Source organism: Hermetia illucens, chromosome 2 (assembly GCF_905115235.1).
Source record: "Hermetia illucens chromosome 2, iHerIll2.2.curated.20191125, whole genome shotgun sequence".
Taxonomy (NCBI): Eukaryota; Metazoa; Arthropoda; class Insecta; order Diptera; family Stratiomyidae; genus Hermetia; species Hermetia illucens.
Window position 1 is genome coordinate 67,074,364 of NC_051850.1, and position 23,711 is coordinate 67,098,074.

The 23,711-nt window shown below is 40.4% G+C and overlaps 1 protein-coding gene across 3 annotated transcripts in view; it reads right to left on the reverse strand.

Moving 5' to 3' along the window:
• LOC119647447 (four and a half LIM domains protein 2) overlaps positions 1 to 23,711 on the reverse strand; it is a 258,080-nt gene that overhangs the window by 95,903 nt on the left and 138,466 nt on the right. The window contains exon 2 of one of the 3 annotated variants that reach the window (XM_038048372.1): positions 19,301 to 19,339. The exons of the other annotated variants lie outside the window; for them this stretch is intronic. Coding sequence (XP_037904300.1) covers positions 19,301 to 19,339 — 39 coding nt within the window. The remainder of the gene's footprint in view (positions 1 to 19,300; positions 19,340 to 23,711) is intronic. 3 annotated transcript variants of the gene reach the window in all.

Genomic DNA, 23,711 nt, shown 5'->3' on the forward strand with positions numbered 1-23,711 from the left:
TGCTCCTGCTGTTTTTCTGGCTGGACACCAGAAGAAAAGGCTTAGCTAATCCAAGGCAATTTGCATATTTTTGTTTTCCTCCCTGTACTGTAGGTAGAAGATAAACCACATGCAAATCTTTGTGCTGAATTCATCGAAAAGTAAAACTGGTTGACGGGGAAAATTGATTATGGGCAAGAGGGATGCAAGTGCAACCAGAGTTGAACGTGGTTTAATGGATTAAAAACTGATGCAGATACGTCAATAAATGTATACAGTGCGCCGCTACAGAATAAACACATGTGATTCATTGGGTTTGATGATAATGAAACTAGCATTCTCCATTGAACAGGAAGAGAAGTGCAACCACAACAATAAGCAAAAAAAAAAGACTATACAGATTGTCCTATGCTCCATAAATTAAAGTCACACATATCTGCTCGAAGTACAGCTTTGTGTGTGTCGAACACATTTATCTATCAAAATGTTCCCCAATTCAATGTAAGCTTTTCGCCCCATCGCCTCAACGCCGATCCAATATTATGGTCCTTCGAACCGGATCTTCTGGACAGTGAAACAAATTTCAATCATCAAAATGGATTTAAACACCTCGGAATCCGTTTCTATGGAGTCGCCCAGACCCAGTAGCTTTCGACTAGTACTTTCGATACAGAATTCAACGGTGCGAAGGCCGAGTCTAAAAAAAACTTAGTTCCACGTATATCATCTTTACATATAACATTTTCCTGATAGTTTCCCGCAAAAAATTTCGACGGTGCTTGGCTAGTATGGCTGAGCGTCAGTCCCTCGATCCCATTACCTGGTGGTGTTTTGTATTTGTTTTCATATTATCTCGCTGCTGTGGGCTTGTCAGCATTAAATTGTAATGGTAATGAGACCGAAGCCCAATATCATTGAAAATCGCATAGGAAAAAATAACTATAATAAAAATGTGTTGGCCTTATATTCAAGAAAGGAGCGCAAACATACATTTCAACAAGAACATTTCTACGCGGACATCCAGGATAAGTGTCTTAGACACTAAAACTGACTACAACGGGACATATCAGCACGAGGTCGTTGTTATGGATACTGTCAAGTGGGACATGAATGATCGCCTCATGCCTCATGAACGAATGCAATGCGAGTTAGTATAAATAAAACGGCAAAGGCAGTCTTTGTCTATGAATTTAAACATCCGAACCATTTGACAATAGACTCACCCTTTCATCAATCCTGCCGGACTGACAAATTTTATTTAAAAATGTTAACATTCATCAGTCCATCAGTTGTTGCCATACACGATTAGTTTGCCATAATTTTGAAATTCTGAATAATGCCAAACTGATGAAATGCTGATCGTCTACGGTAGGTCATAATGTTGCATCAATCATGGAAAAAATGCAAGCGAAGTCCCTTCGATGGTATGGATATGCAATTCGCATGCGCCATGATTTGTTCTACCATACAGTTTCAAACAATTCGCTGGGAAATGAATTTGTTCTTCTTGTCGATTGGAAACGGTAGAGAGGCCAGCCCAAACAACCATGGTTTGATACGCTGGAAAGTAATCCAGAACAGGGCGAACAAAATAGTACAATCAATTAAGACGAACCGACCCCACTTTTGAACGGGTCGAAGAACATTTCCTTCTTCTTGTCTACATCTCTACTGTTTGAAGAGCACCGGTATCACTCCTCTTCCTAAAAAGCTACTAAATCTTGATAGCTATAAGTCCTATCCCTTCCTTTCTGCATAATATACTAGTGCAGAATTTAGTGGTCTGGAGGTAAACCTATTAGTCCTTGGGTATCGATATGTAACCATCGGCTGCCAAGAATATTAGCCCTTGGAGATAACCACACCATATCATACTATCAAAAGCGATACAGAACTAGGGGCTGGAGACATAAAGGATCTCCTTCAATCCAGAATTTTACCCTAACCGTGCTCGTAGTTGCCAATCAAAGATTCGTATGGATACGCACGGGACCTCAACGGCACTTAGTGGTATCTAATTACTTCAATGAGCCGGACTTTACCGTGCTAGTAGAGGCTGTAGCACGGCAGACCTGCAAACCCCCATCCTCGTGAAGGATAAAGATAGGAGACTACAACTTTGAGACCGTTGATAATTTCTCTTCTCTTCTCGGTTGAAAATCACAACCGATAAGAGCTATGACGATGAAATCCACGCACGGTTGATGACAGATAACAGACCCTATTTCAACTTACAAAAACTGTTTCGCTCGAAACGTCTCACCATAGGATCAAAGCTCTTACTGTACAAGACTATAATCTTGCCAGTCCTCATGTATTTTTCGAAGACTTGACTCTTAGTAAGCAAAATTACGAACTCTTGGCCGCGTTCGAGAGAAGATTCCCCCGAACAATTTTTGGCCCCTTACATGAGCATGGACGATTCCGTAACCTACATAACGACGAAATCTATGAGTGACAGTATGACCATAAGGTTGTGGGTAAAATCCGCCTCAATAGGTTACGGTGGGCGGGTCACTTAATCCGTATGAATGAGCATGTTCCAGCTTGGAAAGTCTATAAAGGAAATATCTATGGTAGAAAAAGAAGATGAGGCAGACCCTGTCTGAGATGGAACGATGACGTAGGTCAGGACGCTAGACAGCTTTTACGGATATCAAATTGGTGGGCCTCGGTGCAAAACCGGGATGCCTGGAGTTCCTTATTAAGGCAGCCCTAGATCGAAAACCGGTTGTTGCGCTGTTGATGTTGATGATATATGGCAGAGGGTAGCGCACAAAGTTCGTTGAAATCCGCTTCAGTTTCCCATTTAATGGCAAAACCAAGGAAAAGGAAAGCAACCGAGATTAGCCCACAATAGAAGAATGCTTCCAAAAAATCGAAACTCGAAATTAGGGGAAATTTCAGGTAGGCAGTAGCTATGCTAGTGCGATGAAGGGTATATGACGGGCTACATTGCCCAGATAATTTCCGGAGCAAATACTCACCAATGAGAAGCAGGAATTCACTGACAACTTTCCCCGGGAGGCAATTGTGTAAGCGATAGAACATCAAGCTTGGTGGTACACTGCGTGGTGGTGTACACGACAGATCGGCTCAGACTCATAGTCTCTAGAAGACTGTGGAGAATGTTTAACAACAGAGCGGAGAAATAAGGCAAATTCCTCGTGGCTGCCCGAGTTCCGTTGGAAACCGCCGGAAGAACTCACGAGGCAGACGTGCCAGAAGAAAGCATTACCAAAGCAAAGCAAAGTAACTTCAGTGAATTCTGTGAAGGGATCGGACAAACCATAGAAGCGTCCAAGAGTTACAGGATTGAGACAATTTTTTCTGTCTGCCTGAAAAAGGAGAAGGTGGGACATTTGGCGGCCTAACAACAGATAGAGAAAGGAAAAGGGAAAACTAAATAGTAAAAGAGATGTGCTCCGAGGCGAGTTAGGCGAGCAGTGGGAAATTATAAATCATTAAAATCTCCCGGAGCGGATACCCTTGGGGCACATACCAGGCGCATAGAAGCGGGCAAAAGTCGTCATCAATACGAAAGCCGGTAAAAAAGACCATTTTTGGCCTAAATGTTAAATTTTAACGTTCTAACGCGTCATCTCTTTCACCTATGCTAACATTAACCGAACTAGCCTGTATAAATTAACAGATGTAATACACGGTGCAATAAACACTAAATAAATTGCTCCGTACTTTCAACAAAGTATGGCCTTCTAGATGGACAAAATGCTCCAGAGCAGATAGGCGAAAGTACCAATAGATACCAATTCCACTGTCATGAACACAAGCGAAGGTTATCCACAAAGAAGAGTACTTTCACCACTAATATGGAGCATAGTAGTCAACGAACGCTTAGAAGAGCTAGCAAATACTAGAATAAAGATCCAAGGTTACGCCTACGGTGTTATGTTATCAGTAGGGGTACATATTAGGTTGGGGAAAAAGTAATGTCGTATTTTGTCAATAGATGGCGACACTTAAACATATCTTGTGTGGGTCATACTATACGGCGATTTGAAGAAGACAATCTAGGCTACAGGTGTTTCTTTGACAGTTTTATGATCGTACGTTTCAGTCTCAAGTTATAGCGCGTCAAAGATGGAGTCCACCAAGGAAGAAATTCGTCATATTTTACATTTTTACTACCTGAGAGGTAAAAATGCAACCAAGGCGGCCAAAAAAATTTGTGAAGTTTATGGGTCCGATACTGTAACGATTCTCTTACCACAGTGTTCGTTCGGGTGTAGTAGATGCCGAAGATACACCCCATCAATCTAACCAAGACGCTTATTCATTACACACAAGTTAAACAGGAAACAGAGGTCAAATATGTGGTGATTATGATATTAAGTCAAAGGCCACTCTGGAGGATGCCACCTGAAATATATGTATATATATAACTACAAAACTTTGATGATTTGAACGTCCATAGTAGGGAAGAAATGGGGTTCAGGCAGAAAAAATTCGCTGGATGAACACTGCAATAGTAAGGCCAATAACAGTTTTCAGTACTATATAGATGTTGATTTAAAGGAAGCCTTAAATTCCGTTCTTTTATTGAAAAATATTATTTGTCAAATTGTGCCGAAATGCAAAGATATAGCCGCAATTATTCAACTCTTTTAACTTAAAATATACTTCTTAGACACAGCGCTTTATATAATTGACTTGTGAGCGACTAAATAGATTCAGAGCGGTTTATAAGATTTGTTAGGTGCCGTAAAATTACAGTTAATTGAAGATTTGAATTTTATGGTTTATAAAATATTTGGTTTTAGCTCATTCCGAACATTTACTTTTCCTAATAATATTTATTATGGTTTAATTTTGCCATTCAATTAACTCTTTGCCGAAAATGGCGAACTTACTTTTCAAAAACGTAAAGTGGAAGTCACAAAAATTCAGAACAGTGTGGTTCAGGGTAGCATGATAATCGACCCGAAAAGGACGGAAAGCTATTCACTACAATGTAAGAATAGGATAATCAGACTGGAGTCAAGAACAACCATCGGCACAAACCATGACAACACCAAAAACGGTTATCTTAAATTATACGAGTAAATATCTCACAAAAGGTAGCACCAACCATCGGCCCAATCCTGTAGCCAACCTAACCAAATTGAAATAAAAACGAGGGTAACAGCCGGTAATAGAATCCAATTTTAACATAGTAAAATTATCAAAAAGAAAAAATTTAGGACTTCAGATCCGAGTTCCATCCTTGGAGTCAACCTTATCAATTTTACCAGAGTTGATATACGTGATTCAAGAGCCTGCGAAGAATGAGATGTTAGATAGAATCATCATCTTTATTTAACCCGTACGCTTTTATCTCTAAGCACCTTGACGCTTCAGGTATGAAAGGTTTTGTGCTCCTCTATGTGAGGAGTATAACGCAGTTCTCCATTGGCTTATAGAATTGACTTGGGATATTTAAATCGCACAGTTCTGTCAATAGCAGTAACCTGCCCAGAATTGATCGATTTAAATATCCCGGGTCAGTGATATCAGCCAATGGAGAACTGCGTAATGAAATTGCTTCACGCATTAACGCAACCTGGATGAAGTGGCAGTCTACAACTGGTGTTCTTTGTGATCGACGTATCAGCGAACGTCTCCAATCCAAAATTTACCGCAATGTCGTCCGTCTGCCGCTGTCTATAGTTCTGAGTGTTGGCCAACTGTAAAAGACAATGGAGGATATCCGCGTACTTGCTAATATTGGTCTAAACATCGAAGTCAATGGTAAGCGAAAAAAAGACCGTCCGAAACGACGGTGACTTCATACGGTGAATGGGAATATAAAAACCTCGCGGGTAGATCCAGATCAGGGATTTGATAAAATAAAATGGCGAAACCCTGCTTTTGAACGGGACAAAGGCTGAAGAGAAGGTAAAAGATGTGAGGAGCGATGAGTGCATGACAGTTCAGTGTCTTCAGTGTCACATAGTCAAAAATTCCATTGTCCTCTCTTTTTTAGAAGGCGATTTAAATAAATCATTTGAGGGCTTTCCTGTATTGATAATAGTCAACCTTATATAGTTCTGAGTTTAATATTATTTGCAAATGCGAAGAATTTAGCCTACAGCAGATACAAAAAAGGGCTGGGGAGATGTAGATTCTTCAGAAACGGAATTTTAATATTTCATTCGAATGTCAATTATTCTCGTTAATTATGACGTCAGCATATTTTTTGCATGGCTTTAGAAGCAGTAAATTTGCGCGAAATTGCTAAGTTTGCACTGCTATCATTTTGACGTTAATGCCCAGATGTTCAATGAAATTTGGCATGTGTATGCGAAATGTGGTTTTCTATGTTTGCGCGAATTTAGAATTAGAAATTGGAGAGTTTGTAGTCCTAGGACAAATTTAAGGGGGCTTTTCAGTAACTTTCTGAAAGTTGGTAATATACCATTAGTAAGCTTATTTGAGCAGATATCGGAATGGACATATTTTGAGGTCTAGATTTCACCTAAGCGCACCACTTCGACTTTTTTTCGGATTTTTGAGTTGGGTTGTTTCCGAAAATGAGTCCTGTCTCACTTTAAGTGCGTACATTTTGACTCCTTACTCACGCACTGTACAATTCACGTCAAAACTAGTGTCAGTTTAATTTTATACCTGACTACTATACTATATTCGGTGAAAAAAAATGTTCAAATCCCCGCTTTGCGTGTATTGAGAGCCCCCGTTTAACCTTCACCTAAAGTTATGTCACTCGCTGTATGCGTGATATTTCATAGTTCCTATCTGTCCCCCAAATTTCGTTCGGATCGGTTTAGTCGTTTTGGAGAAAAGTGCGTGTGACAGACAGACAGAGACACAGTGAATCGATTTTAATAAGGTTTTGTTATACAAAACCTTAAAAACAGCCTTAAGTTCAGAACTTTGTAATTACAGGCAAGATTACGAGCTTCTCTGTTCCGCGATGATTATTTTAATCTTCTTTGGTTAGTTTTCACATTCATTCAAGTAATCTTTCGATTATTTGAAGACAATCTTCCTTATTGTTTGTTAACTGTTATTGAGATTTTCTCAAATTCCTCATCTATCATCTCATCTACTACTTAAACCGAGTTTCTTTCTTTTGGAATGTCCGCAATCGAACAAATTCATATGTTGAATAATTGGATTTTTTTCATTTAGTACTGACGCCGGAAATATTGATTATTTCATCAAGATTTGTTTCCTCTTCAGTGCTGACAGTAGATTTGGTGTCACTTTTTAAATTTCATCGCAAACTGTATATTTCTTTCCTGGGGATGTATTGATACTGCCTCGTGGTACCCAAGTCCCAAGTCCATCATGACTGGTTCCAAGCACAGGGTCCTTATTAGCATCCTTTCTCTGAGCTATTAATAACTGACCTAGATGAAGAGACACTCTTAAATTGAAGGCCAGGCTATTTCAGAAACAATAAGTCTTTTTAGGTTGGGGATAATTAATGGCTCTGCGCCGTATCATCAGAAAATTGTTTACAAAATTCTCCTTGTCATCTTTCAGGTCAACATTGTTTGCATGTCAAAGTCGCTATCCTGTGCCTCACTTACAAGCTCAAACCAATCTGTTAAAAACTAGAACGAATCTGCCTTATGCAGAAAACGTGAAAAATTAATAAATATTTTACACACTTCACCACAGTTATATTTTGAAAATGCCAACCGAGCAGTCTTAAAACGCATGCGATAAATTTTGCCTGTTGTTTGCTCCGCCAAAAAATGCAATAACATATTTCGGACTTTGTAGTATTTTTAGGATAACATGTTGTCTCGAATTAAACTGTTTTATATTTGGTTACGGCAAATCGCAGTGTGCAAAATAGACTGTTCTGGGTGAAACACTGAACGAAGGAAGAGAACCGGCACGTTATGTATCGAGTCTTTCATAATAACGATCTTGGGTCGGTAGCTCCCTAAATGCACCCTTCCCATTTTCCGTTTGTCAGTGAGGGTAGGGCTTATTAGCGCTGAAATAAAGCGCTGAATAACTCTGTGCACTACACGCTCAGTCTTATATAATACATTCCACTAAAACAATAAAATGCAATTTATGTTCACTCAGTAAGCAAGATCTGGAAATCTTCCAAATAATTTCAATAAGATGTCATGCTCGAATTTATTCAAACCATTGATGAATTCGTTACAGAAACCACAAAGTTTTACGGCAATTTTTTAAAAAAAACTTCCAACCATTGAATAAACAAACCAAATTCGCTTCAGGCCAACCTGCCTTGGACTCCAACCTGGACAGACCAAGCAGGTGGTGGTTCAGTTTTTCGGTTAGTGCAAATATTTGCCCCCACAGAATTCCGTGAGTATATTCATGATCAAATAGAATTTTCCATAATTCTCGAATGACATCGTTTTTTGCTTCAAATCCGCTCTCATCAGCAAAATGTGGAACGACCCAAATTGCTTTTATGCGAAGGTTCGACATTCTTCCAACTTCAATTCTTTGAAATTGTAGCCGTCAACCAAGTTACAATTTATGTCGCCATCTACATATGGCTGTGCAGACAAATCGGGCCGGACAAATTGTACCCCTCATCGTTTCACTTTAGATACTCAGAATAATTTGCCAACAATTTACTATGACTAAATTCTCACGGTGATTGCAGCAGTTGGCGCACGTTTGCTTCTAATTGAATCTTGTCAAATTGTGGTCCGGTGTTTTGTTTCAACTTTCGCCTTCGAAAAGAATTAAAAAAATGTTCTGTGTTCGTTTCTAGGTCAAACGTTATACGGAAGGATAAAAAGGCGAAGTGTGCCAATCTCATTGAATTACATAGTCACATGCAGCTGACCCAAACTTGGTGTTCACAAGAAAATACTATTCCTAAGGTTTACTGTGGATACAGAGGACTATTAGTATCAGTGAAATATTGGCCAAAATAAATTTGACAATGTCCCCGTTGCAGAACAACATGAACGTGCTGCACGGTTGATTGCAGTGAATTGACAGTCCGCTTTCTGATCCGCAGAGGAGACTGTGCGCAGGTTTCGAATTTTGAATTGATCATGAATGTTTGGGTATGCCACTTTACTTCCCTCCTACTTATGGGTTGAACAGTAATAAATATAGAAGTAAAATAAGGAATAAACATTAATCCGTATCCACAATACGGCAATCAACACCTTTAGCACTAATCGGAAAGGCGAGTGGTATTACCGGTGTGATGATGACTGCAAGCTAACATACCTAGTTGCTAAACAAATAAATGCTGTGTACTGAACCATGCAGAGGCTTATCAAGAACTTGGACCAGCTGAAAAAGGACAGGAAAATCAAATCTGGGAAATCGATTGATATGTGGAATTTAAGGAATATAAGGAGCAACCAAGGCGCGGAAATTTTAACAAATCATAAGCAGGATTGAGCAGTAGACACCACCGCCTCTGAGTTAAGGGTCTGCCAATTGCGGCGCAATGCATAAATTGAAAAATCGGAAGTCACTTACATCCTACGGTAATAAAATAAATAAATAAATAAATCACCAGCTCAATTACTGTGGCAAATATAGAACAACGAATCAAGGCAGCTGACTGGTGCATAAGCAATATTTTTCCCATATATTAAAACGGAAATATTCCCTGAGGGTAGCAATTATGGACGTGTTTTATTGCTGAGTACTATTTATCATTTTCTGCTCCTAAGAAGACAACAATATTGCCCCTGGATCAATCGATAGAAAAATTTCTGGAATAAAGCCCAGAAATTGCGCTTCTTTAGAGATTAGATTTTTGTCTGCTCCTTGTAGTCTAGCCTAAATTTGATAGACCAGGAGTAGCTTCCTCCAAACTGCAATTTTTAGTTTTAAATGTAAATATATATTTCGGGAGCGACTTACCCCCTTCATCAGTACAAAGCTACTTTAGCTTTGTACTGATGAAGGGAATATATCGTAATATATATTTACGTTTAAAACTAAAAATTGTAGTTTGGAGGAAGCTACTCCTGGTCTATCAAATTTGTGCTTTCTTTCCATTGAATTTAGACCCGCCCGTGCTAGCACTGCTCGGATAAATCTTTGCACAGCTATCACAGAATTTAACATCTAACCTAGTCTAATTCGAATAGGCTGACCATTTCCAATAAAAGAGCCGATTATTGCAGCCGGATCGCTGTCGATAGTACTGAACAATAGACTCCCCGCCTTATTTTCACTAATGACGGAAATCACTTCTATGATGGAATCTCTCAATCTCTCAACAAAACTCTAAAAGGCCGTTTTTGAAATAACAACTGTATGTTTGAAATTATGCATTTGAAATTTCAATCAAATTCAAATAGTCTGAAAAGCCCGCGTCATGTTGTGTGACGTCACAATTCGAGCCAAGAAACTTCAACATACCGGTAACTGCAGTTACTCATCAAAATATAAAACTGTCAAAATTAATTTCCCGTGTGAAATGCCAAGGAGGACGGTAAAATATTGTTTCGTACTTTGCTGCCCAAATAATTTCGTAAAAACCCCCCTGAAAGCTTTTTTAACTGCCTCAAAAGGAAACATTCGCAATTGATTCGGCATTGCCCAACTAGATTCAGTTTCCATGAAATCAGGGTTAACTTTTGAGGATCATTTCAATGTGAATTAACATTTTTTAAACTTGACTGCGTTAGAATTTTGCGTCATTATTATTGAAATTCAAATCAAGTCATCAGAGAAGATATATCGCAAAATATTCAACCGGCCCAAGGTTCGCACGCCGTTAAGTGTAAATTCATTTTTTTGCGGCCTGTGAATCTTTCAGAAACGTACGTTTTATTGCCACCCAGGTAAAAACGACAGAATTTGATATATAGCTTGTGACCACTGCTGCCGAAATGTATAGTAAACTACTTTCTTGTTAAAAACTGATTGATTACTTGAAAAGTAACAAGTAACAAACACTAAACCTGATGCTTTCATGTAAGCAAGATTCAAATTGCTCGCTGGATGACGTTACATGAAGTGTCAGCCAATCATCGTCTTTTCTTTTCTGCTTTTTGAGAATTCAATCTTTAAACTATTATAATTAACAAATGAGTGCTCCGAATTGGTCTTTTAACGAATATGGTAATTGAGCAGGTCAAACTACTATTTCGGCGTAAAAAAAATTAATTCATTTATTGGAGAGCGAGAGATACACTATCCTGTGTCTTCTTTAAAGTGGTATTGGAAAATGTAATCCGAGACACAGGACATGAAGAGCGAATTGGCCACCGTATACGGCACCCAAAAAGCGTGACATGGTTCCGTAAGGAACGTTAACAGTAAGCTTCTCATCCACGATAATGAGTAGCTGAAGAGGTGGAAGCACTTCACCACAATTCTCAATCGTATAACATCCGGATCCTCTTGTGGATAATATGGCAAACCACCGTAACATGGGGATACGGTCTGCTCCTGAAGCAAAATCGTTTCTGCCATAAACCCGCTCAAATAGCATGAATCCGCCGGCCTTGACGGTCTTTCTGTGAAACATTTCTTCCACTATCATCCATCAATCCTGGGGATCCAAATCTTTTTCAATGGGTGGAAGAAAGGGATCGTCCTCTTGAGCGCAGCAATCGGAGGGTGGCCTGCATGCCCCCTGCAATCGTGGAGACATTAGCTGAAATCATCACGGACAAATTCTTGAGGCAAATCGGGAAGTCCTTAAGATAGCAAGCCGACATAAAGACTAGCAGGCCTGGGCGACATTATCAGACTTCAGGAGTCAGCGGTAAAAATGTGAAGAAAAGCCTACAGTGAGAGACAAACCGCTATTATTAGTCTACCAGCGGAAACTGTTGGCAACGAAGAGAGTAAGAAAAGGCGGGGTCACGAGTCGGCTAAGGGGGAAGGTGGCATTGAAACGTTACTATAAATAACTTGGCTTCGGTCACATCGCGAGGTCATGGATTAGCAATAACGATAATTTGAAGCAATGTAGGAGATGCGAAACAGAAGACCATATCAGTAAGGGCTTGGAAGCTGACTCAAATTGAACATTGCACAAAGGCGGAAAGCGTGGGGATCATCGACAGGCAGCAACAGGTACCCGGAGTACGGGAGAGCCCGCAACGCAAATCGCAGATGAGGTTGAAACAAAGCAACCTCAAACCCTTGCCAGGCAGCGCAGATGTTTTAATCGCTGGACTCTTGAATGAGCCAGCCGCACAATAAATGATTGAAGAATTCGCAGAAGGGGTCTGCAGAAATCAAGGGCTAATACCGGGCAAGTTGCTCGGTGAACGGCGAAAACGGGGATATGAGTATCTGGTACGTCCAGTTACTGAGGGGAAACTATGGGAGATAAGTGGTAGGATCGTCGACAATATAGCTCCAGGTTTGGATGGCATCCTTAAAAGAGCTTTGAAGCTGTCAGTGAAGAGTAGGTCCGACATTAACCGTCAACGCCTTCGAAATGTGCCTAAAGAAAGGAATATTCCCCTTCTATGGAAAAAGTAAAAGTTGATGAGCCCCCTGGAAATGCAGCATCATATTGCCCGATCTGTTTAATCGGTACAATCAGATTGATGATGGTTGGCGTAACAAGCTATTACCCATCGTCGAAAGCAGCAATGATTTGTCGTAGCGCCACTATGGTTTTCGATGCACCTACCCTACGAGGGATGCAATGAGTACGGTGATGAATCTAGCAAAAGACACTCGGCGTGCAGTGGATGCTAAGCCGCCAATTGAAACCAAATAAAAGACCCATTGGCTGGCGTAGGTTTTCCTGGAAATTTGGCAAGTCTGGCCGTGAATTGTCTTTCAGAGAGTATTCTCTCATACGTCGGATGAGGGCCCAAAAGAATACGTCGGCGCAGCGGGGGCTACCACAGGACTTGCTACTCTGTCCCTTGCTGTGGAATGTCATGTATAATCTTGCTGTCCCAAAAGAGGATATGATTGTTGGTTTTGCCGATAACCTAGCTGCAGTTTGTGGCAATAAAGAACCCAGAGGATGTGGACGCGACGGACACAGGGAGAGCGATAAACTCTTCACTGGCAATGGCCGGATTAACCCTTGCGAATGAGGAAACAGAAGTGGTGTTAATAACGGTCGTAGAAAGAAAAACATACTACCACTATCCTAGAATGGATTAAGCATTGGTGGGACTTTGTAGAGCAGCACTGAATTATTGTACTCTGGTAAGCCTGTCGAAATTAAGCATAAAATGCTTGAGTCGACACCGGACAGAACGTTGATTGTGAGATTCCGACCCAGAATGAAGAACATCTCAATAGTACAGTGCTATCCACTAACGAAGACATCCGAGGTAGAGGAAAAAGAGTCCTTCTATTTAACTTAATGTGGTCAGAAAGAGATTTCCTGAAACTGACATTGTAACAATGATGGGTGATCTGAATGCCAAAGTGGCCTCTAACGACCTTTTTCTCGAGCATGATCTTAGACTCTATAACAACAGGTAGGTGTGTAGTTGCAACTCTTTCCACCCCTTCATTGGCCAATGGACTCAACTAATAGGCAACCTACACGTATCCAGATCGATAACATCGGGATGAGTTTGCTCAACAAAGTAGGGCTTGACATCGGCTTCCAGGGACATAATCTCTTTATTTATTTATATATTTAATTTACCGGACAACAAACAGGGACCACTCCAATTAATTATTGTCCTCAGGAGGAGGAGGAGAAAGCAAAAACTTATCCTACGTTTAAAAAGTAGAGAAGTTAGGAATGGGGGAATGAAAATAGACTTCGAGCTCTGCGAAAGGCACATTAAAAATGTCTGCGCTACGTGTGTTATAAGACGCAGGACGGCAGGTGATGTCGGCGGAGCAGTCCATCAGACCCGAGGCAAGGATGAGTGCTGGCCTCTTACTCGCTGACCCCGACAGTTTCAAACCTCAAAGCTCAACATGATCCGCTTTCATAATCCGAACAGTTCGCCGAACAATACTGGGTAGCCATCAAATGTGCTTCTATTTTGGTGTAAGCCAAGTTGTCGTCAACGTCCTGAGGAGGCGCCTTAAAATCCGGCTGACCGTGCGAAGGTGAAAAGAGAGCGATGAGTGTGTGGCTACGGTTTACCGAATTGTTTCTTCAGATTTCATGCAAACTGTATCAACTTTTAAGGCGATTTCAATTTCATTCGGCGTTGGGCTTGAGACAAACGATTTCACCTTCCCAAACCGGCAAGCCAAGAGTCCAACAAGGGCCTGCCGAGCACCACTGCGGTGGTGGACCCGAACGGTTAAAAATTCGCCTAAGTTCCACTTTGTTTGATAGTTCCGACTTCATATTTGACAGCAGAAGGTGAGCATTCTCACCACTCTATACATTACAAGTCTCAGAGTTGAAGGACGCTAGTAATCTGCCAACTGGTTGAGTAAAAATTTGAAGCGGCAACAGAATAAACAAGTCGGGAAACCGGAAACTAGACGCTTCAGGTGTGAAAGGCTTTGTGTATTTCTTTTATAAAGACATTTGAGTATGCATTTGTCCCATTAGTACCTAGCACGTAATATATGCATATCTTATGTCAGAATATCCACTTTCGTGTGATATTGACATTCAAAGTTTGAAATTTGCAAAGAAGCGATAAATTTGTACTATTATAACTTTGTTAGTAATAGTGCGATTTCCAACAAGCTTGGCAGGATCATGCTCTATATTATAGCCTACACTGCTGCCCCCTTTTGCACTTATGGGAACCACCCTTAAGGTCGACGTAGAATGATGTGACTTACTGTATGCCTGAGCATTATCGAAAATGTCAACCATTTTCCTCCCTGAAAAATCAACTGTCCGCGAAAAGGAGAAATACATTAGAAATCGTTAAATAGTTTCAGTTTTAATAATTTTGAAGCTAATGATACATACATTGGTGACGATAACCAAACAGTGCGAATACCTCATTTAAGTCCTAACACGTTCGCGAGCCAAAAATTGTTACACTTTGAATAAATCATTAAGCCGGATCCGCCTTACAATCAAAAGTGAAAAATTTCATAATCGCAGGCAATAGGCTTAATGATCTGCGTCAGACACGCATTATGTATAATGTAGTACGGAACGCACTAATGTCTCCGATGTCGCATTCAGCTTTACTGGCAGAGTAGCAAAATGACAAAAAAGTACCAAGAAGCGGTGCACATTAGAAAACGCCAGTAAAATGTATGCAACTCCGTTCTCGCCGCGAGTATTTATTGATATTGGGCATTGCAAGTATTTATGCTATTATTTTTCAGCATAATTTTCTTGACTGTTCCGAGGAAATTCTTAAAAATAGAAACTAAAACAGGACGCGAACATTTGGCTTCAACTCAATTGTAAGGCAGACCACGGAGCCAAAAATCAGTGGTACTTTGTCTGGTTTATTGCGTTTTCCAGGAAAGCAAGAGAATGAGCAACAACTTAGTATTCTAGACCTTGTCCACAAATAATAAATATAGTGGTTAGTACTAAGCTATCACAACGGAAGGTCGCGGGACAAATCCCCTCTTATTCGTAGAATTGTACAAAAATGGTTGAGAAGCTCTGTTTTTGGATGCCAGCGTAAAAAAATACACTGGTTTTTTCAAATATTAACACTGATTCCATTTTTGAAACCCTTTAATACAATTATTTCATAAAAATTACAAAACATGTCATCAAATTTCTTAATTTTCCATTAAAAGTACCAAATTAAAAAAGAAAACATCAAAGTAATTTGGGGTTACTAATTTCAAAGATAAAACTATTCTAGGTTTCTATTAAAGCAAAAAACAGTGAAGTAGAATGCAGGAAATGTGTAAATTGAGGCATAAGTAAAAAAATCATTTCCAAGGATCATTCCTAAAACCAAGGGTACATGCTGCTGTCTTTAATGAGTTCGTAGGCTCCGGAGGATTCTGTTCGCTCTAGGGGAGGTCGGTTTCGAGAAGTAGATTTTTCTGATGAAGACGAGGCTGGAGTGGTCGGCGATGGTGGTTGCACTGTGGCCGCAGGGGATTCTGACTGTCGTGCTGGTGATTTGGATGGACTCCGGGGTTTTACTTCTGTCCCAGCTGAAAGCAGTGCAGGGGCTGATGCACCGGCAGACTCAACGCTTACTTCAAATTTTTGAGGCTTTGGTTCATGTGACGGACTTCTTTTTAATGGAGATTCAGGCTGCCGATTTATGGTTACCTTTTCGGCACTCTCGTGACGCGTAGTTGGTACATTTGTCGCAGGAATTGTAGCTTCTAATATAATTTTCTGTGAAGTTTTAGGCTTAATATTCACTCTCTTAGGACTACTTGTTTCTGGGATATTTGGAACCTTATCAGATTCATTACCTCCTTCTTTTCGCTTCTTCGGTTTTCCAGTCTTCTTCCTTGAAGTTACATCTTTTGCCTCTGTATTTTCTCCAATGTCCAACGATAATCCTTTGGCTGTTTCAATACTACCACTAGACGATTTTCGGGTCTTTCTTTTCTTCTTTTGTTTACTAGGTTCTATGGTCGATTCTTCAGTATGCGCTAGTCTATCAAAGTGGATGTTAGTTGAGTCATTTTCTGGTGAATGTTCGTCTTCAATGAGTGGTTCATTATCGGGGGAGAAGTCGTTTAAACGATCCGGAGTTCGCGAGAACAAAGTAATACTTTCGCCTCCTAAACTGAATTTACGGGTATCTAGCAGGTCAGAAGTTTGCTGCAAGGTCTCTTCGTCTTCTTTATTATTATCATCGTCTGATCCACTAACACTCTGTTTGACAGAAGGCACATCATCATCATCTAATTTGAAATTTTTACGCCAATTGTATTCCTTTTTTGGTTGATAAACAGTCTCCGATGTGGTTGATTCACTATATTCATAAGTTGAATATGATAAAGATGACGCCGTGATTCCATATCGAGTGCGCAAACGAGTTCTGGTCGTGTTCGAAGGAGGACTTCGCTCAGTTTCTAAAAATGTTGAGGTTCTCTTTCCAATATGGCTATACTTGTCATCGACGTCATTCAAAATCTCATCCAACAGGTCATCGGTCTTGACTGAAGCTGTGTCTTCATTATCCCTTCGCACGTCCCTTCTCACTTCGTTGAATATTTTATCGTAGTCACGCTCAATACCAGGTTCCAAATTTTCCACCATTTCGCTGTAGATTTGCTCAATTTTTAGGGAATTATCAATATCATCGCCATCTACTACATGGGCTCCTCCAACCGCGCCCTCCATTTTCCAATCACCTTCATTTAAATTTCCATTTTCATATTTTATTTCTCTTTCTTCTTCAGAGTGTATATAGCTTTCATATTCCTCCATTTGGATGTTATTAGAATCCCCGATGTCATCGTCTGCCCCAACAACCGTTTGTCGTTCGTCTTCGCTCCCTGAATCATCTACATCGTCCGGCCTATCGCTTCTATTTTCCACAGAAGACAGAAATTGCTCGCTTGTCGTATCTCCCATCCTTTCCAACTCGCCACCAATTTTCAATAAAGGAGAATAACTTCGTGAACGATTATTTGACCTCACTTCAACTTGCTCGATATAAACATAATCGTCGTCGTTGGGGTAGTCTTCAACTTGATATTCCTGATCGAGCGAGAACCGCCGATAGTGGTGATATTCCTCATCTTCCAAGTCGTCTCCATAACTAGAACTACGGCGATTGGCATCTATCTGGACTACAATTTCAGGTTGGGCGGACATTGCTGAATCAGACCCAAACCGCTCGTGACTAATGAATGCTTCGGTTAGGTCCTTCGAGAAGTCCTGATAGTTTATTGTTGTCTTTGCGATTTCCGCTAAGATGCGCTCTTGCAAGTCACGACGCGAGGATGCAGAAGCTTCCTCACTTTCAGCTTCAAAAATATCACCCATTGATCGGCTCTGACTGCGGGACCTTCGAAAACGTTCAGCTTCGTCATACTCTTCGTCGTATTCCATGTAGTCGCCAACATAAATCGATTGATCCTCAGCATTCTTTTGATATTTTCCACGAATAAACTCGACATCCCGTTCAACATTTGATGACATTCTTCTTGGTTTATGAGGAGTTGAGGGAGAAGATGTTGATGGAGTTACTGGAGAAAGATGCGACGGCGAGTTGGGCCTGTGATTTGCGGCCTTAATGATGTTTAACTTTAAATCGAAGTTTTTTTTCGTAGCCCCTTTTGATTGATTGAGACGCAGCTGCTCAATTAAGAAATCATCACTTGTCTTATGAACATTCCGATTTCTCTGACCATGAAGTTGATCGTAGGTCAAACGATTCATTTTGACGCTGTAATCAAAGAAATCACTAATCCCTGCTAGGTCGTCCGCAGTCACAATTAAATTTTTTGCTGGTGAGACACTTCTTGATTTACTGCGAGATTGGCGTGGAGGCAACGGTGGCAGCCCTGGCGTCCTTGATCTGGATCTAGAACGGCTCGCTGTTCGCGATTTTGGCGGATTAATTGAAGCGTTGAAGTCATAGAAGTCACTCAAACCTTCAAGCACGGGTTCATCTACAAATGATTCTTCTTTTTCAGAGAAAGTGGTTGCAACCTCAATAACGGGCAAAGGTTGTACAGGTTTACGTCTATTCCTGACCAATGATCTATTCTCGTATGTTGGTAAATTGTTCTCATTTGAAGAATCCTGATAGTCAACGTTAGTAGAATATGAAGTAAATTGAGAGTCTGCCTTCCCAGAAATAAGTGAAATCGATTCAGAGTCAAGTTGCTCATTATGATCAAATATATTTTCGGAAGTGAATGTCACTGGACTCCTGTCTGTTTCCATTGTGGAAGTAATCGATTCATAGAAATCTGTTTTTAGATCCTGATTTGCAACATTAAAAGCACCAGATGCAGAAGAACCAGTATCAGGTTCAGACTTTCCGAAGGTTAGATCGGATCCTTCTTCCTCTGGAGTTTCATCGTGCCACGTTTTTGGTTCTTTATAAAATTGATTACTTTCTGCTTCATTCAGGGTATCTGACAAGACAGAATCATTGTTACGCTCAGATCCTTCGTATGTCGAGCCGCGTTTTTCTTCATTTATAAATTTATCAAGGTCCAGTTCTTGGATAGTAGAACGAAACCCACTATCCAACATATTCGATTGATTGTCTCTTGCTTCATTTAAAAAGTCGGATAGGCAGGATCCACTGTTACGATTAGAGTTTCCGTAAGTCACCTTATTTTCTTCTTCAGACATCACTAATGCACTGACATCTAAGGGTTCGCTTGCCCGTTGGGAAGTAAAGTCGGTGCCGCTATCTACCATATCCAATTGATCGTCCTTTGGATCGCTGGATTGAATAACAGGACCAACTGGACTGCATGCATCATCTTTCTCAACACCAGCTAAAGAAGCATTTTGTTCGGCAGCCAAGGCGCTCAAACTCGAAGTTTCATCAACGTTCGTACTTACATTTCTATGGTCACTATTTCCTCCCATGCCTCTTGGCTCCTGTTAAAAAAAAAAGCATAATGCCCTTCCTATTAAGGAAATCTAGTTAAATGCACAAACACTTAGGAACTGCGGTTTATTCTTGTGAACGCTTTCTTTTATTGTAATTAGCTCGAAAATTTTTGTATATAGAACTAGACACGAGGAGGAGGAGTGGATTAGATACAGTCGCAACTAGGAAACGAAGTAAGTCATTCGCCTACATTAAAAATCGGAAAGGAGGCATTGATTGTACAGAAGAATAACCTATGTTCTACCACCATAAAGGATGATGCGATGGTTGCTTTGGTTGAACGTCAATCTCGAACTCGTTGCCTCGAATGCGAATCACGGCTGCACAGGCGCATCACTTCCATAACATGATGGTAGTGAAACTGAACCCAACTTCCTTAAAAATTAAATGGGGGAAAAATAACAGCACGAAAGAAGAGACTATTTTAAACCTATATGTATCATATGGCCCACAAAGGAGTAAACAGATGTGGCTTCTGGGGATAACCACCATTAATGCGTGTTGCAGTAGTATCATATTTGGTACTTTGGTGACTACTCCTATTTCTTAGATTCATATTGAATGGAAGAAAATTAATTGTGAGGTATCTTAACTCTCACAGGTCTGACGAGGCAGGAAATTTGTCAAAGGTGGCAAATTTTGCCTATAGATATAAAATTGTGTACCTGCGAATTCAATTAATTCAGCCGGTTCGTGTAGAACCTCATTAATGTCCACTGACAATTGAGAGGGCTCCCAAAGTATTAAGAAATCTAAATTGTGACGTTGCTAATTACTTTCAGCAAGCCAGAATTCGGGAGCCTTCTTAACTGCTTTAATTACAAGTTTAAAGTTAGTTAACTAGGATGGACGTAGGCTCGAGGAGGAGGGTGCAATGTTAGGGTTGAATTCGAAAAGCGCCTATTGTATTCCCAAACAGTATGAAACCGCTAATGACGTCCTAGAATTCACTGGACTTCCCAAGCCGAATACAATGGTTCATTAAAGCAAATAACGATAAAGAATTGATGGGCCGCTCAGGTTTTTTGCAAAGAATTCCCGCTCCATCTTCATTCAGTTATGAAAAGTTGGTATACAACTTTATAGTGAAATATTGAAAAAAATCTGAATTTGAAATGGAAAATTCCGAAATTGATTCGGAAAAGTCTGAAGTTAATTTGGAAAGGTCTGAAATTAATTTGGTAAATTCTGTATTAGACTTACCAAAGTCTATATTTAAGAATCATGTGTCAGCTGATTCGCAGAACACTTCTTGGTAGGTTTATCTGCACATGTGATTTTATTGGATATAGACATTCAAAAAATTAGTAATTCCATAACCTGCCCGGAGTTAACCCATCTTTGAATGGAGTCAAAAGCCACGTGCCGCAACCAGTCCATCCGGAAATGTATGAAACCGTCAGCCTATAGTTTCTCCAAGTCGCGAATTACCTTTGTACGAGGACATGCTGGACAACCAGGACTCGGATTGCAGAAAGACGGGGAAGGTGATTTCAAAGCGTAGGCGAAAGAATGGGAGAGTTTACTGATACAAGCAAGAGCCCTCTGCAGCTCAACATTATATTAGCTAATGGAATTCGTACCTAGTGAAGTCATTACCGAAAATGGAAGCCGGTTCCGTTATAAATCCGACTTTAATCGCGATATTTTTTGGAGCGTCTGGAAACAACAGTAACAACAACCACTAGAAAATCTTCTTCAACGTTAAGCTGGCCTGCGAAAGCAATGGGCAAACAATAATTTACCAAGGCACAATACCACATGCAATTTCAGAGAGAGCGCTTCATAAAACGTGGTTCATCGCAACGACATCAATTCCATCAATTCCATCACGGTATATTCCCTAATAAAGGACCCAACTTTTGGGGGAGTAGCGAATTGTCTGGACCTTCAATCACTATGATACACGAACGGCTCATTCAGATGTAACTCACCAGATGACAATGAAGCGTGTCTATAAAGAAGTTCATAGAAACCTCTAGGTACAGTGATGCAGAGGGAATAGCCTCAGACACCTCTGTGCGTATCTAGATATATATTTGATGGAACGTCAGTAGATTTGTAAGTCACGCAAATCGTGTCTCCCAATCTGCTCCAAAATATTATTCATGACCTATCCCTCTGGAATATAGGCGTGAAACCCTACAAAGATACTAAGATGGTGTAGTACGAGTAATATCCATAGTAACGAAGAAAAACTGATTGCGCCTGGTAGCAGGATTAGAGATAACAAAGCACCGGTCCTGGACTGTATACCCAATAAATCCCTTGAACTGGTTGCTTAGTCGAAACAGAACATATTTTCGGAATTGAAAGATCTTTGGAAACGCCACAAGCTAGTGGTACTGGCTAAAGCTGACAAAGATTCTGGTAAACTATCGGCGTAAAAACCCATATGCCTTTATCGACCCCATGGGGAAAATGTTGGAACGAGTACTCTATAACAGATTGCTTCTTGCAATTTCCTAAGGAATATGTAGAACACTGGCAGGGATAGTGACAGTTGGTAGTCTTGGGTGTTCCCAATAAAACCATATCGAGGAAGAAGAGTCATATGCAACAGAGAAAGGCCAAAACTGCTTCAACCTAGACAATGTGACCAAGTTTGTTTAACTTAAGGACTCATGTGTCCAAAAGGAAAAAGAAGATGTTCGACCGGTCGAGCTGAATTGAAGCTGAAAGTTTGTGCTGTCTAGGTTAAGGTGTAAATTTAAAAGCCAGGTATTTCGAAATCGATAGAATTGTTTAAGGAAAGTCCATAATGGGTAATGGATGAACTAGCAACGGTAATAAAAGTTGCTCAATTACTATATCAGTAAATGTCTATACTCCCAGAGGAAAGGATAAAAAGTATGTCCCAAGTAGTTTCAAATATGCACCCACTTCATTAGCAAGAGCTAACAAGACTTTGAAGGAAGGAAGTTTTTGAGCATTATCCCTACAACGGACTATCCGCAATCATCTAGAATAAATTAGATTACTATGAATCGCTTGGAGGCAACCAAATTTAAGTGGTTGACAGATTAACATGGCAATTACAAGGATATTACGATGCTTTGCATTTTTTTCGGTTACACGAAAGACGCACTTTATCTTATATGTAGATGCTACTGGCACTCTACAGTCCCGCCCGTTAGATGCCTTCAATATACACCTCCTCCCCGTGAACCATGATATTAAATACGCTGTATCGTTGAGTACTGTCACAACCCCGCGGATTTGGATGTTGGTCAGCGCAGACCCATAGCCATAGTAACATCCTAGACAAAGTACCTTGTGAACTCTGAGCATTTCCAATGAACTACGTCACACGCAACCTGAGCCCCAAAAGGAATTTTGCTGGGGGCTATCTAAGAAGGACAAAGTGGGAGATCGACAATGTGTTGAGAAATTATGATCCAGTATTCTTCTCCGAAGGATCAGAAGTGTTTCGCAGAGTTGGCGCGGGAGTATTCTCAGATAAGGCAGGAGCCACCAAGTTGTTGGTCGATGAAATGCTCATGACAAAATGAGTTTTAATTTACAATGGGCGCACTGGCCTTGAGGAGTTCATCTTAGTTGTAATTTTTTTTAAGTTAAGCCTCTTGCTCTACAAAGATAGCACCCCCCTGAGAAGAAACAATAATAATCGTTGGCACAACAATCCAATTGGATCAGGGCCTTAAAGTGTGTTTAAACATTTCATTCAAGACCGTACACTACAGTACACTGAATGAGGCAATGTGGGCAGCATTGCGCTCACTCAAGATTATTACCCTGATTTGACTCAGGTACTCATTCACAGCTGAGTCGACTGTTACCAGACATCCAGTCACGGTAACAAATCCCTCTGCCACCAGTGAGATTTGAACATATTCAATGTTTCCAAGAAACTGAGAGATGTTATCAGAGCGATATATAATAGTGTAAAATGTTACGGGCTACATTGAGAGAAAGGAATTTGAGACCCAAATCGAAGTCCTTCGCGGTTTTACCGAGTTAGGCACATTAACCAAACAATTTCGATTATATAGAGTCCAGGAGACCTACCACCGGATGAAGAATGAAGAAAACAACCTTTGAGAAAGCCGACATAACATTCGGAGTCGATACTAACAGCAACATTGGAAAAGAGTTCGCCAATTGGAAAATGCGATTGTAGGGCTTTCTGGAGGGTAAACCTCAATTGGGGCTGCCACCTCACCGATCAATAAACTTCCACTAGCAAAATACTCATATTTTGCCAGACTATGGAAAGAATTGACAGCTCATCGTCATGATAGAATACACCCAAAATATATTCTCCTAGCTAATGTTCACATCTGATCATAAGCAGGAGGCTAGGAATGGGCTTGACTCAGTATTCAACATTTCTCCGCT